We start from the raw sequence: 14,231 nt of genomic DNA on the forward strand, positions 1-14,231 counted from the left end.
ACTTCTGTAATGCGCGAGAGACCAAGAGGGCTAAGCTCTCGGAGGTGGGCACAGTTGCAGCACTTTTAGTCAGAACATCACAGGCAAGGCATAGCTCTTTCTGACTCCGTAGATACGGGTCTTAAACGTAGAGGCCCTGACACTGGTCCCTGCTGTCCCTGCTCAGGCTGTGAGTCTCGAGTCTTGTGCGCTCTGTGTGGGTTAGGACGAGAAGGCAGAAACGACATGTCATGGTTTTCCCTTGACTTCCTCAAAGCAGCTGCTCTTCTACCAGAGGTGGGCGGGACGTGTGGGGAAAATGGTAACACCGACCCGGATTTATGGGAGGTATAATCAGGAAGCCACTTTACTCCCTGAGGGTCAGATTCCACAGGAGGCAGTTGGGAGAGAGGACCAGACCCTGGGGTTTCACAACATGCGCCACATTCAGGTTTCCTTGAAAACACTTCTGGAGCCACCAGCCGAGGGACAGGTGGAGACACCTGATGTACACCTGGACTCCACCATGGCAACTGACGGGGAAGTCAATCAGAAGATGGTTTGTACAAATTCAAAGTTTTAATGGCTGTTAAATCATAAAAGGAAGGGTATTTGCACCATGCACATGGCGTTCACTTAGGGCGCTGTCAGCCGGCCACGCGCATCTTACGAACAACGGACGAAGATCTTGAAGACGTCTTAGCCATACGAGGACTGCATTTCGAAGAAAAAAAAGCCATTTGACAAAATATTGAAGCCATTCATATTATACAGCCAACCGCAAGAAAATACTGAAAATCAATATCAAAAGAAATATTTTAATTTTGAAAAAGAAAATCTCTCAAAACAAGGATTACAGAGCTTCACGTTGCCATATATACATGTAAAAAAAAAAAAAAATTCAGGACCTGCATTCTCAATGCCCATCAAGGTGCAGTCATCTAAATTCCTATTTCTATGATCAACCTCTGACTGTCGCTTACACTGAATACGCTCTTTGTTCAGAGTGTTTTCTTTTTTACACCATTATGCTATTGGACAAAACAGGTATTTGTGCAGTACAGGAAAATATTAACATATATTTTAAACTCGGTTAAAGTGCACAGTACATTTGATAGGAAGTAACTGCTAGCTGCCAATCCAAATGACTATTTTCAGTAACCCCTCCCTCCTTGCCTAGACAGGAGGGCAGCCTTGGCGTTGGCTGATGTAAGTCTGTGTTCAATTTCAATGCATACCGTCCTCCTGGTGTCTTTTCTTTTGTGTTCGCCTTTATATTTGGCTTATAACTTGTGGCTGCTGCTCTAAAAACTTACAATGGCTTTTCACAGAGGTGACGATGCAGTCAGCATTCGCAAGATTCTGAAAGACGAATTACTGGGCTGTCTGTAACTGCAGGGCGAGTGCACACGCACGTAACTGCCTAAAATAGGTTGTGTGTCTGTGAAGTCTTATGTGACTCTCTCAGACCAACACGGACCCCTTTCCTTAGCTGGATTTTCTCTAGTCGTTGCTTTCTCTGAACTTGCTCCCTCCTGGGCCACTCAGCCTCACGAACGCTACTTACTTCACCTTCTCCTGAGCCCGCCTTGCTCTTGCAGGCAACTACTCCACCAACTTACTGACTCACTCCCGCGGTTTCACACCAGAGGCTGTGAACGTTGCCGTGTTTGACGGACTACTTTGAAAGCCACCAACTAAGCTGCAATAAAATAAGCACGTCTACATCTCAGAATAGTTTCCTCTTTTAAAACGGGCAGCTGCAAAAAGTGCTGGTCTCCCGATCCAAGTCCTATATACCTTCAGTTAATTCTTGACCACTCTCCACCGAAGCGGCCCTTAAAAAACTTCTTGGTTGAACGATAACCTTTTTCTCATCTCCACTTTCCTAGACCACTTCCTTATTCTCTACCTTTGGTGCTACACTTTTAATTACCCAAGTTACAGTGCAAAATTACACTACAAGACACATGACGCCAACACTTGTTACTTCTTCATGTTAAAACGTGAATGTTTTGTGCATACCAAAGTAAGTATGAACCCAAAAAAATAACTGTTCACATTTTATCTTCAAGTTTAATATGTCTTTTTTTTTTCCATCACAGCTATTTACAAACAACTTTGGGGTGCTCTCTTGATTTCTGTCAGTTCATTATATCAGGGGACAACAGGGCTGCTGGAATGTAGGAAGCTGGATGGAATGCAGAAAATATAAATAAGACCAATGTTCCAGAAACCAAAGTATAAATAACGCCTCCCCCAGAAAATAGTTCTTGTCACAGAAGCACCTGCTTTTTGCTTAATTGTTTTTTTTGAGTCTTATACACCAGAAAACATGACTATGGACTACTTGCACACCAAAGAGGATAGAAAATAACTCAATATTTATAATATTAAAATAAAGTGTTTAACCACAAAAAAGCAGTAATAAAATAGTTTCCTAATTTACAATTTGCATCCAAAGGATGAATAACAACTCACTAATAAATAATATTTATATAAATATTTTGTATGTCGAAAATAGTTTTTTTAAAAGGCAATGGTCTCAAGAAACTTCTTGAAAAATTTGGTGGCAAAAAACCTGACTGCAAGTTCCCCTCCCCACCCCCCCCAAAATACACATTGCGTTTGGTTTTAATAAAACAAATGCATCTTGCTGCAAAACGGCTGTGCTTGGTGTTTTGGTAATGGCAGTGGGTGAGCATGGAAGGGATGAAGGAGGTTGTAGAAGGCATTGATGAGCTGCTTGGTCCTTCACAACCAGCTCCCTCACGGGGTTTTAGGCAAATATCTGTCAGGTCTTAATGTCAGAGTCAGTTATGAAAGGTAGAAAATCTTCTTTTGTGTCCTCCCGTCAATTCAACTAGAGTTGGGGAACTGACAAGCAGTGAGTGGGAGGTTGGAGGGGGCAGGTGCTGAGAGGAGAGTTTAGGATCTCTGACCGGAAAAACGTCTGAGCCACGACCCAAAGGAGAGGAGTTGGTCTCATGTGAATAGAGCCTTTGTTACAGTTACATCTAGCAATGCTTGAACGGTGATGCCCACTTTGACCAGGCCTTTCTCTTCAAGGATGTGATGGGGCAGACACAGTTTTTCCTAAAAGGAAGAAGAACAAAGCATTGATTTTTAGATGACTGGAATCTAATTACAAAATCTCGAGATACCACTGACAGGAGTTAAGTCGAGCTCTGAAGTATGCCTATCTAATCACTTCAGGCTGTGCTCTCTCCCTAGCTTTCAACTCATTTTGCAAAGACCTTTCCTGTGTTTGCAAAGAAAACAATGATTTTCCACAAGTGAGGGTTGTTCTAGAAAGACTTCCAATCATCCTGAAATGTGCAAAAGAGCTAAACATTTTTTAAAAACCTTGACACTAAATAAGTGAGCTACATACCGTCAGCTGGAAACCACCCACCAAGAACATATTAGCTTATATTCTTATACAGCAAAACTTCACATAGCCTCTCACGCATTTTAAAGGAACTTGAATACTCATTTATACAGACCACACACCATTCTACTGACCATAAATCTTGATTTAGTTCATTTTATTTCCTGTGATCTCTGGAATGGAGGTATGCTTTCTTCACAGTTTATGAACAGCCTTGTAAATAAGTAATTTTAACCACAGCGTTTAAGAGCCTGCCTTTTAAGACTCTTTTATAAAACTGTCAAAGACACAAATATCCTGCTACTTTCTCATACTGTATTTTTGCTCTTGGGAAATGTCCAGCACATACTGCTCAAGGAAGATAACCAAGGCGGCTCACTCCCTGTGTGTGGCACCCCGCACGCTCAACCACCAGTTTACAAAAGAGCAAAAACAAAATAATTTTACACTTTTGTCATTTGACCCTGGTCTGATACCATACAAGGGAATCTCCTTCCAGAGTGTGTCTCCCTGGCTGCGAAACAACTCCACAGCAAACACTCCCTCTCATCTACCCAAAGATGGTGTGTTTTCCACAGTCCAATAACCACTGGTCTTAAGGACAGTTGAAATTGGGAGCTGCGTCAAGCCCCAGGCGGTGGACACAGTGTTTAACACGAAGCCAATCAGGTCTCCGATCAGCACTGCTTCCTTGCAGTTCTCTTGCTGGAGGAATCAGGTATTCCTGCTGCGTCAATGCAGGACTGTCCACTAAGTACCCCAGATGCGGGCACTGTGCTCTTAAAAAGGTCATCCAAAGACACATCGTGACATCTCCAAGAACCTGTTCCACAACCTCGAAATGCTGGTGGGCTCTACGCTCGCAGTCTTACCATCCCCCATCCCTCCCACTTCCCTAACTTATGGTAAATTCAGAGTATCTCAAACTCTGACTCCAGGCCTTGAGAAATGGCCACTTGTCAATATAAAACAGCCGATTCTTTACAATACAATTTTAACAATTATTTCAAGCGGCTGCTGTGTATCAAATAGGATTATCTTGTCATCAGTGGTGTGTTGAGGGGAGGCAACTTTATGCTGCTTGCCAACTTCGCAGCCAAACGTCAGCCTGAGAAAGAATCGGAGGTTCTGTCTGAGTTGTGACAGGGCACTAGGCCAGGATGGACGGTGCTTCCTCCTTCTGCCGCAGCCAGAGGTCAGTGTGTACCCTTTCCTGACACCTTCTGCTTGCCATGGGCTTGTGAAATCAGCCGAATTTCATTTCATTGGTAAGACTGGTCCCACGGGGGCAGCGATATATTTTCCTCATTCTTATGGCTCCCACAGCACCCCAGTAGGATATTATAAATGGCTGCTAATTATGGTTAAGTTCCTGGTACAAGGTATTACTTGGGGAAAAAAATAAGTCTTCACTTTATACCACATGCTAAAATCAATTTGAGATGAGTTGAAGAGTTAAATGTTAAAAAACGTCCACAACATTCCTCCCAATAACATATAGATACATATTTAATATTTTCTCTGGTAAATGGATGGGGATGAAAAGATGATATAAAAATCACAAAGGAAAAGATAAAAACAATTGATCACCTGAAAGTATACAGCTTCTGTGTGTCAAAAAAGAAAAATTCAAGGATAAACAAAAAACTGTAAAAAAAAATTATTTGCGTCAAATTACAAAGGGTTTTATATTGACACATAAAAGCTCAACAAATCGGTGAGAAAAACACTGAGATCAATAATGCAGCACGACTGGGCAAGGAACGTGAATAGAAATTTTAAAGCAATAGATTTGCCCAAGGCATTCTGAACAAGGTATTTTGCTTCTTGACCTGTGCTCCCCTATGTTTAGTCACAAACGTTCCTGAATTCTAGAACTAAAATTTGCACAAAGCCTAATCGCTGTGCATCATGGCTTTGAGGGGGCTATCCTGAGTCCTGCTTGAGCTGTGACATGTCTCCACTGATGAGTGGTGGGGCCAGTGGTCTGCAGAGTTGAGTTTCCATGCTCGAGGTCATGCTTGGGAAGGGCTGGGGCTCCAGAGAAACAAGGGTGGGAAGATACTGAGGCCTTAGCCTCCTGCTGACAGGACGTTGGAGGTGTCACACACCGAGTCAGCTTAAGGTCATCCCCTCTCCCAGGCATTTCTCACCTCCCTGGTGTCCTCATTCCTAAACCAGGTGCAGAGTTCAAAATTCTCCCTTCCACCCTTACAGCTGGTGACAAGGAGTAAATAAAAGACATAAAAAGGTATCCCTTGCATCCTTTCTGGCTTTCCCTTTTAATTCAGACTCTAAGAAGCCCTGAGGTGCCCTCAGATTACATTATAGGGTTGGAGGTACCTACGAAGACTAGCGTCAGATCATAGAAACCTTATGAAAACATGGCAGTTGTGGTTGTTCTATCACAGGACTGGGAGGGAGACTGATGGGAATCATGACTTCAGATGCTGGTTGACAAGACAAGCAAGGGGAGCCTGCCAGAAATACGGAGGGGCTTTGAGGATGGCTAGAAGGCCACCTCCATCACACTAGTCCTGTCGCTGCATATCCCATGGGGGAGGGGATCCCTGAAGTGAGCTACAAGTTGTGATGGGGAAGGAACTGCTGTGGATTTATAGCTTGATGAGAAATGACAGAGAAGGGTCACCTCACCTTGTATATAATGGATCTAAAGGAGAGAGGTGAATATCTACACTGAGTTTAAATGCATCACGATTTCATTGTTAGAGGAGATGAGTGGCTTTCATTGAGAATGCAGCAGCAGACTGCTCTAGGATACCCATGAGCTCCTTTTGTTGTGTTTCTTCTTAAAGCACAGAACAGAATCATAAAGCAGTATCCTGCGTAAAAATATCCTGAGCCCCCTCTGAAGGACTCGTCCTGTCCTTCGCATTGTTTCTCCAATGGCGGAAACAAATATTCACTCTTACGCCCTCACCCACCCCTCTTCTGAGCCACAACAAGCAGGGCTGGAAAAGGCAGGTAAGCCATAAAGACTAAATTCCAACTTCGCAAGCCTTCTGGGGGCACCTCCTACAGGCCTGGCACCAATGCTATGGATTTGCATTGGTCTTTTCTTTATGACTACTCTGCGAGGTAGATACAATCTCTCTACTTTGCAGAGGAGAAAACTGAGATGTAGAGAGTTTAACTTTGCTCAGGTCACACAGCAGGTAAGTACTGCAACCAGGATTTGAACTTGTGTCTCATCTTACAGCTGGGGCCCCTTCCACGACATCACGCTGCTTCCCGTAAGGTCCTTGACCAACCAGCGAGCAGGTCCTGTCTGTGCCCAGGAGATAGGAAGAGGCCCCTGGCCCCTCGGAGTCCTCTCCAGGCCAGTCCCACCAAATTCAACGTCAGGTGGGCATCAGAGAACCCTCAGCTTGGGGAAGGGCGTTAGCTCTGTCACTTAGCTCATTTGGTTTCTCTTCGCAGTGAGGGCCAGACGTCTTGTTCTGGCGGCAAATGGCTCATGGGAGCAGGCAGATCGCCATCACCGCCTGGCTCTCCTTCTTCTATAGTTTCTTACGCTCTCTAGCAGTCACAGGCCTCCTGCCAGGCCACCGCTAGACAAAATAAAGTCACCCATGCAGCACTCTTCATGGTGTTCAGTCTGCTTCTAAAATGTAAAGTCCTGGCACTAACGGATTGAACCTTAAAACAAAACTGTCTGCATCATTTTCATGTAAGAGAACTTCAGTTCCTGCTTTGCCGTGTGAGGGCTCCGAGGGGCAGCTTCTTCCGATGTGAAATGCAGACCGTGTCAACCTCTTCCAGACAGAGAGGATTTCTTGTCACTCTTCATCTGATTCTCTGCTTCCCAGCCGCGCTGCTTTCTAGTCCTTCTTTCTAGAACATTTATTCTCTACACACAACTACCCCTTCTCTCACCTCCCTAATCCATACACCCTTCACCTGGCTATTCCTGCACATCTTTAAGGCCTCAGTGCAAACGTCACGGTTCTAGGAAGGCTTCAGAGATCACCCACTCCCATCAGGGTTGGGCCCCCCTGTCCACGTGTTTCATATACAGAATCTTGTATCTGACCTATCACAGGACCTTATCACATTGAATTCTTCTTTATTTGTCCACTAGATCCACTACACAGGGTCCAAAAACCTGCAGGCCGATCCAGCCCATAGCCTGTTTTTGTAAATAAAGTTTTATTGAGACGCATTTACGAGCGTCTGTGGCTACTTTCACACTGTAGCAGCTGAGCTGGGTAGTCCTAACAGAGATGGTATGGCCCCCAGAGCCTAAAATATTTACTGGCATTTTACAGAAGAAGTTTGCTGACTCCTGAGTTTTGAAGACAGGGTCACGTGTCACGGTCACCTTTTTATCCCCGAGATGCGGTCTTGTACAAAGGGTGCTCATTCAATATGTGAGGAATGAATGAATGAACACAATCATAAACAAAATCCAGTGAAAAAGCAAGGAACTGGACCCTCATGGTCTTAAGGAGAAAAGCGTACATTCTATTATATATACCTGATAGTTTATTGAGAACTAATTTTAAAATCTGAAGCCTAATTTTAAAAACCTAATCTCCTGAAAGAAAATCACATTAAAATATTTTTCACCTCATCCGGAACCACTTTCAAGCTCCTGAAATTTTAATCTACTGTCCATGACTTTTACCCTGTAGGTGAAACGCCCTTTTTCCTTATGACAGAGACCGGCATGGATTATAGAGAGATAACCCTAGCCACTATGCCCTAAATTTAATTTCTCACTCACAAATGACTAGTATCAGGATATCAAGTGCCTTTACTTCTCTCTACTCATTGATGAAACTCCTACTCAGCTGTCTTGCTTTTGAGCTCTGTGGGGCCCTTCCCCCCAGCACTGTTTTATATGTCTCTCCCCAAGTACCATGAGCTGCATACGAACCACAAATCCATAACGAGAAGGAACTAACAGAACTTACTTAGCTGTCACCTATTTTGGCAATCCTGACACGGAGTAGCAAGTTGCTACCAACTGGAAGAACTGGAGAAAGAGAACTTTCTATTTCAAATAGATCTTTCTATTTCAAAAAGAATATGTAAATAAATGCTTGGTAATTTTTATCAGGCATTGTAAGTACTGAAAAAAAAGGCTTCCTTGTGAGAGGAAGATTTAATATGCGCATATAAATCACCCAACCACCTCTCAGATGACAGGTGGGTTGGCCGAGTATCCCTAGTCACCTGGCAATGGCAGGCATCACGCTAGCCTATGAGTCGGTGTGTGAGTACCTTGGGGAAGAACCATGGGGAGGCTTAATAATATTCTGAATAGAAATGAGTAGCCATGGACAAGACAGTTCATTCCAAGCTTTGCCCAAAGGGCTAAATTAACTGTGCTCTGCTTGTTACCAGACTCCTTGATGAAAAAATACCACCTAACAGATCCCCAGAGGAGCAACGCATTAGGGTACAGATACACTAATGACATGAGAGGTGAAGGTGCATCCAAAGTACTGAACTGAAACATGAACATGGCCAAAGAACTATGTCAAGTCAGCGCTGAAAGTTAAATCTGATCTCCCAGCATCGCGCTCCTCAGTTTTCACAGAATTTTCTTTCAGGTGGTCACCCGGTAAGTCATCTCTCTTCTTCCCCTGTGCCCCCCACCCACTTCAAGAAGAAAAATCCAAACAGCTGGACAGAAGCGCTGAGCGCGACTCTGGATACACACAAATTAACGTACTGATGGGCCCATAAAAACCTGGATCTGTCACCCAACATGTGTTTATTAAGCAACTTATGGCTCAGGGTGCTCGTCAGACATCGTACAAAGGGATTTTATTGTGTTACAGACTGAAGAGTACAAGATAGCACCAAAGGCAATTCAGTACATCTGCGGGTTACTTATTACACAACTGACGTTAGATAACTTCCGCATACTCTGTATTTCACCAATCAACCCAAAACCAGGAGGGAAAAGCTCAGTGAACTCAAGATATTATCATGTAAAGAATGTCTCCTGTTAGAAAATCTCACCTGATTTACCAACAAAGGATCTTTATAAATATATTCTTCTAACTATGTGACCTTTCCACATCCTCAAGTCCCCTGGATTCATGGAAATGTTCAGAAAAATAAAATTATCTTCTTAGTAGCCATCTAGAAAGACTGTTTCCATGTGAGTAAACTAGAAATTTATCTTGAGGAAGTGAACTCCATCATCCCCCCCACACACACCAATTTAAGAAACAATATTTGGCAACCAGAGGTAAACAGAAGCACAGGGGAGTCTGTCTTCACCTTGGAGCAGGGCCGTCTCATATTATAAAACGACGTCCCAGAACCAGGAATATCTTGTCCTAGATAAGATTCTAATGTCTTTTTTCTTTAATGGCAAACTGATCACATTGCTCCGAAAGCAGATATAGTTATTAATATATAATCCTTTAAGCTTACTTAAACATAAAAGCAGGTTGCTAATGTCACTGGAAATCAAAGGTAAAATGGAAATTTCAAGTCACCGAAGAAACTACATTCTTCTAAAATAAGAGCAATCTTATTGGTTCCTGTCATAGTAACCCCAGCCCTAGGCCCAAGAATGTTCCATGACTCACGGCTTTATTTGAAAATAAATACTGTCAAATCCATCACATTCTAGACCTGAAGTTATGATGTGATGTAGCAAAAAAAAAAAAAAAAAAAAAAAAAAAAAAGCGAAATGACCCATTACATTATTTAAAAATAGAAACTCTTTTTGGAAAATGCTTTTCTAAGAGCCTCGGTCAGAGTAGACCAAACAAGGAATAAGTAGAACTACGCAGAAAGAGTGGTGTGCCGTGGATCCTCCAGGGGGCACTCTGACTGCGCCGGATCCTTCCTCCCCAGCGCCCTTCTGCACAGCCCTGTCTCAGGCAGCAGGGCAGAGGGGCTCACTCAGGGTGGAAGTGGGGGGTCACCCTCCCTGGTGCCCTTCACAGCTCCTGCTGCAGGAAGCAGGGAGGAAGCCAGCTGGCTGGCCAGCAAAGGAGTCATTCTCCAGATGGTATTTTTCAACTTGGTCAACAGCGGCATTATTAAAGATCGTTATAGACCAAACTGGACCCCCAATGCTGGCTTTCTGTCTTCCCTCTACAGTTAAATCGCCCAATCCTGAATTAGGAGTCGACTTAAATACTGACCCAATGGCAAGATTTTCATACGCTAAATCCCCTCTGCTCCTGTTCTGGAACCTTCTTCGGCTCTACCCAGGGCAGAAAAGCTCACTGGGAGAGAGAAGAGGTACTGCAGAGCACTGCTGCTGGCACTATGGGGATGAGGAGGCAAGAGGTGTGGATACACTCTGTCCTCACTGTTTCTCAGCAAGTGAGAGAAACTATCTAATGGGAGCTGCTTTCTACAAAGTTTGTGCTTCTGGAAAATCTGATGTGGAAACGTTCGGCTTCAAAACTCCAGAGATTACTGAAGAGATGACAGGGATGGAAGTTTGCAAGGCAAAGGCCCAGAGGGAGGAAGGACCCTGTCGTGGAGCAGGGCGACAGAGCAGAGTGTAGGGATGCACACGCGGGCATTACGCAGACAGAACATTCCAGCGGTAAGTGATATATATCAGCACTACAAAGAGAATATGGACAAGACAGAAGCTTATAAGGTCCCTGGAGCGGAGGGCAGAAGTTGGTTGTGGGGCTTTCTCCCCGAGTGCCAGCAGAGTGTCAACAGTCTTTCGAATGTGACGAAAATCCAACTGCAGGATGTCATACGGAGAGCAGAGGTCAGCCTATTCCGAGGGCAGCCATCAGAACAGAAAGAGACAGTGCATACAATTAAAAATACACAGAACAACGGCTAAAAAGAAGCACACATTTTTAGTTACTAGCAAATGGCAAGAGTAACCCCTTATTTCAAGCAGGTAAAACCCGTTCCACCACAGATTGTTTAATTAATTACAAAAAGCAGCATACCCAACACAGTCTATGCAAATAGGACAGAGAAATTCCTCAGCCAGATCTCACTATCGAGGAATAGAAGGTTCTGTAACTTATACATCCTTCTGGTATTCAAACAGTTTTAATATTTAAGTGGTATCATGAGTCAGCAATGGCATAAGAATAAGAGCTTTGCACCTGGGACATTGAGGTCTTCACTATACTAAAGGGAAAAATACAAACTTAAAAATTGAATCCCCACCTTTCCTCACCATTCTCTTAGTGCATTTTTTACCCTGGTCTATGAAGACTGAATATAAAGTATTTCTCTCCGAAAGGTTATACATGCGCCTCATTTGTTTTCCTTTTAGGATTATTGATAAACTCTGGGGAATGCTAGTTTTAATCATGTGCCTACATGTGCCCAAAAACTACATTAAATTTCACATTTTTACAACTGGACATAAACCAAAAGTTTAGAAGAGGCTTCTTGGATCTGCAGTTAGAATAAAAGTACATTCCTGCATAGAGGAATTGTGTAAGTTTCTTCACCACTGAACAGGTATGTGTAGGGGGAGGGGCGGGGACAACAGGCCTCCGCGTTTTGTCTACTTGACAGTCACCACGTAAGGAGGCAGAATTCCTACTTTATCAACTAAACGCACAAATAAGATAGTCCTATGAGTTGACCTCTGGATGCCTACTGCTATCAGGAAGCAAATGGTTTTCTGATACCCTGAATTCCTGAACCAGAAATGACCGCAGCTTCAAATTAAAAATGATTATAATTGCTATGTCAGCATGTACCAAAGTTCTGGCTTTGTTTCCAAATTAAACAAGGATTGAAAATATCTGTGATATATTTCATAAATGCAGCTTTATGTCCAAATTAGGCAAAGCATTTAAAAAATATATATATATTATATATTTTATAATATACTTTGCAACAATATTGCCCTTTGTTTTAGCATCACTGCTAAGCAGATGCAAATCACAGAGCAACTGAAAGATGATTCTAAGATAGAGGTTCTGTCTTGCACGTATCTTCTGCAGTTAGCTTGATGCCCTCTGGTAAAGAGGGATAATCAATGTAAGTGCGTTGAATAAGATTATAAACCTCCTAATCTGAAGTTATGAAGGTAGAGATCCTCTTAACAAAAGATTTTTTTAAGGATATTAATAAATCACGTTATATCTATTCAGACTGTGCATCTTTTCTCAGGGCATTTAGAGGAATCAAGCTACCACTGTTATTTTCTCAAGAATTAAAACAGCTACACATAGAATGGATTTCACTGTGACAGAGATGCTGATCAGGAATTAACAGATGGGGAAACATCTAAGAGAAGGAGTTTTCTATTGCAATAAGAATTTTCTATTGCAATGGTGTGCTTAATCAGTGAACTCTGAGCAAAACAGACTTAAGACAGAAGGCATATGCACTCTAAAATGTGATTGTCACCAAAGTGGTATTTCCATGTTAAAAGCAAATCATTTTATCTCCAGGATGTATTTCAATACATTTCGCAGAACCCTACGGAAAATGTCTGGTCTGCTCCCCAGCAACTCCATCAAAGAACTAAGAATTAGATTGTCTGCAGTTTCCAGTGTATCTATTCAGAAGTACACTTCTCGCATGGGTAGGCAACACAGACCATTCTTCTCAATCTGGAAATAATTTCATGATGCCACAGATTCTGGGCTTTATTCAGATTAAAGTGGGTAGAGCTTAGACTCACAGTCTACAGCGGGTGGTTTAAATTAAATCACGATCTCTGAAGAAAAAAGTATGGGTCTAAGACTGGCTGGGAGGCAAAATCTGAAGCTTCATAATGTGTGGAGTGTGGGCTACTCTCTGATTCTACCCCCCACACAGCCCATGGCCGTCAGATCAGTCCCTCAAGGATGCTATGATGGGAAGCCAGGGCTGAAGTTGCCAGGGGAACCTGGGAGTTTTCTGACCCTTGTGCTTTCCAAATTTCAGTCTTAATAAGAGGGACTTACAGATTATGCTTTATTTTTTTCTTATAATTAAAATAGGAAAACACTAAAAAGGAAGGAAATTTAAAGAGGCCAAATTTCACCATGTATTTACAGAGCATTAGTAATTATTGCAAGGCATTTAAAAAACATAGTTAATACACTCAGAGTCCCGAGAGGCAAGTGCAGATGCTAATTCCCGTTACAGTGAACAGAAATCACAATCGCCAGAAGTTAACTGATTCTCATACAAGTCAACACAAGAGTGTGTGACTAAGATTACTGTTAAAGATTAACTCAGGTTCCCCAAATACTACAGATAGAAATAAAAATGTACACAGATCTATCAAAAGGTCTAATTTACAGGCATTCTGAGTATAATACAGACTAAATTCTAAGAAATTTAGAATATATTGTTTATTTAAATTTGATTTTGAAAGGCAGTATGCTTATAAATATTGTTTATTTAAATTTAATTTTGAAAGGCAGTATGCTTACAAAGTATTTTTAATCTAAAATGTCATAGCACAAGAATGTTGATGGTCATTCTGAAAATGTAAAGCCCTAACTGACAAGGTGTAATTTGGCAGAGAGAGGAGCAAGGTAGGAAAAGGTTTCCAGAGTTTTCTCCAGATATATAAGAACTAATCACCAATTTTATGCACTTAGTAACTCTAATAAGCTAATTCATCTAGAAATGCAATTTCAAGCTCTTTGAAGATGCTGCTTCGAGAAAGTATTTGTTCTCAACCATGTATCAATGTCAGACCACTGACCAGAAGTGGCTCTACCACCAGGAGACACACAGGGGGAAAGGATTCTTACATGAATGGTGATACACACCTACTAACCATTGGAGATGACTGGTCTTACAAGCTAGAGACTGGCTCTTCTTAATGCATTAGGGATTTAAAAATTTACATTAATAAAATAATAAGTCGGTGTCAATCTGCACCTCTGATCATCCAACCTCGGAAGTAACCAATGTAAATGGAAACTTA

General features: G+C 42.4%; 1 protein-coding gene across 8 annotated transcripts in view; it reads right to left on the reverse strand.

Annotated features, from left to right (window-relative positions):
* Positions 1-777: 777 nt before the first annotated feature.
* LRCH1 (leucine rich repeats and calponin homology domain containing 1) overlaps positions 778-14,231 on the reverse strand; it is a 189,680-nt gene continuing 176,226 nt past the window's right edge. For 5 of the 8 annotated variants that reach the window (XM_033843600.2, XM_073795201.1, XM_073795199.1 and 2 more), the window contains one exon: positions 10,014-11,102. In XM_033843600.2, the coding sequence (XP_033699491.1) occupies positions 10,896-11,102 (207 nt within the window). In that variant the 3' untranslated portion in view covers positions 10,014-10,895. Of the gene's footprint in view, positions 3,076-10,013; positions 11,103-14,231 lie in introns of those variants that run through there. The other 3 variants (XM_073795200.1, XM_033843604.2, XR_012327673.1) reach the window with 2 other exon arrangements.

The sequence above is a fragment of the Tursiops truncatus genome, chromosome 18, assembly GCF_011762595.2.
Source record: "Tursiops truncatus isolate mTurTru1 chromosome 18, mTurTru1.mat.Y, whole genome shotgun sequence".
Lineage (NCBI taxonomy): Eukaryota > Metazoa > Chordata > Mammalia > Artiodactyla > Delphinidae > Tursiops > Tursiops truncatus.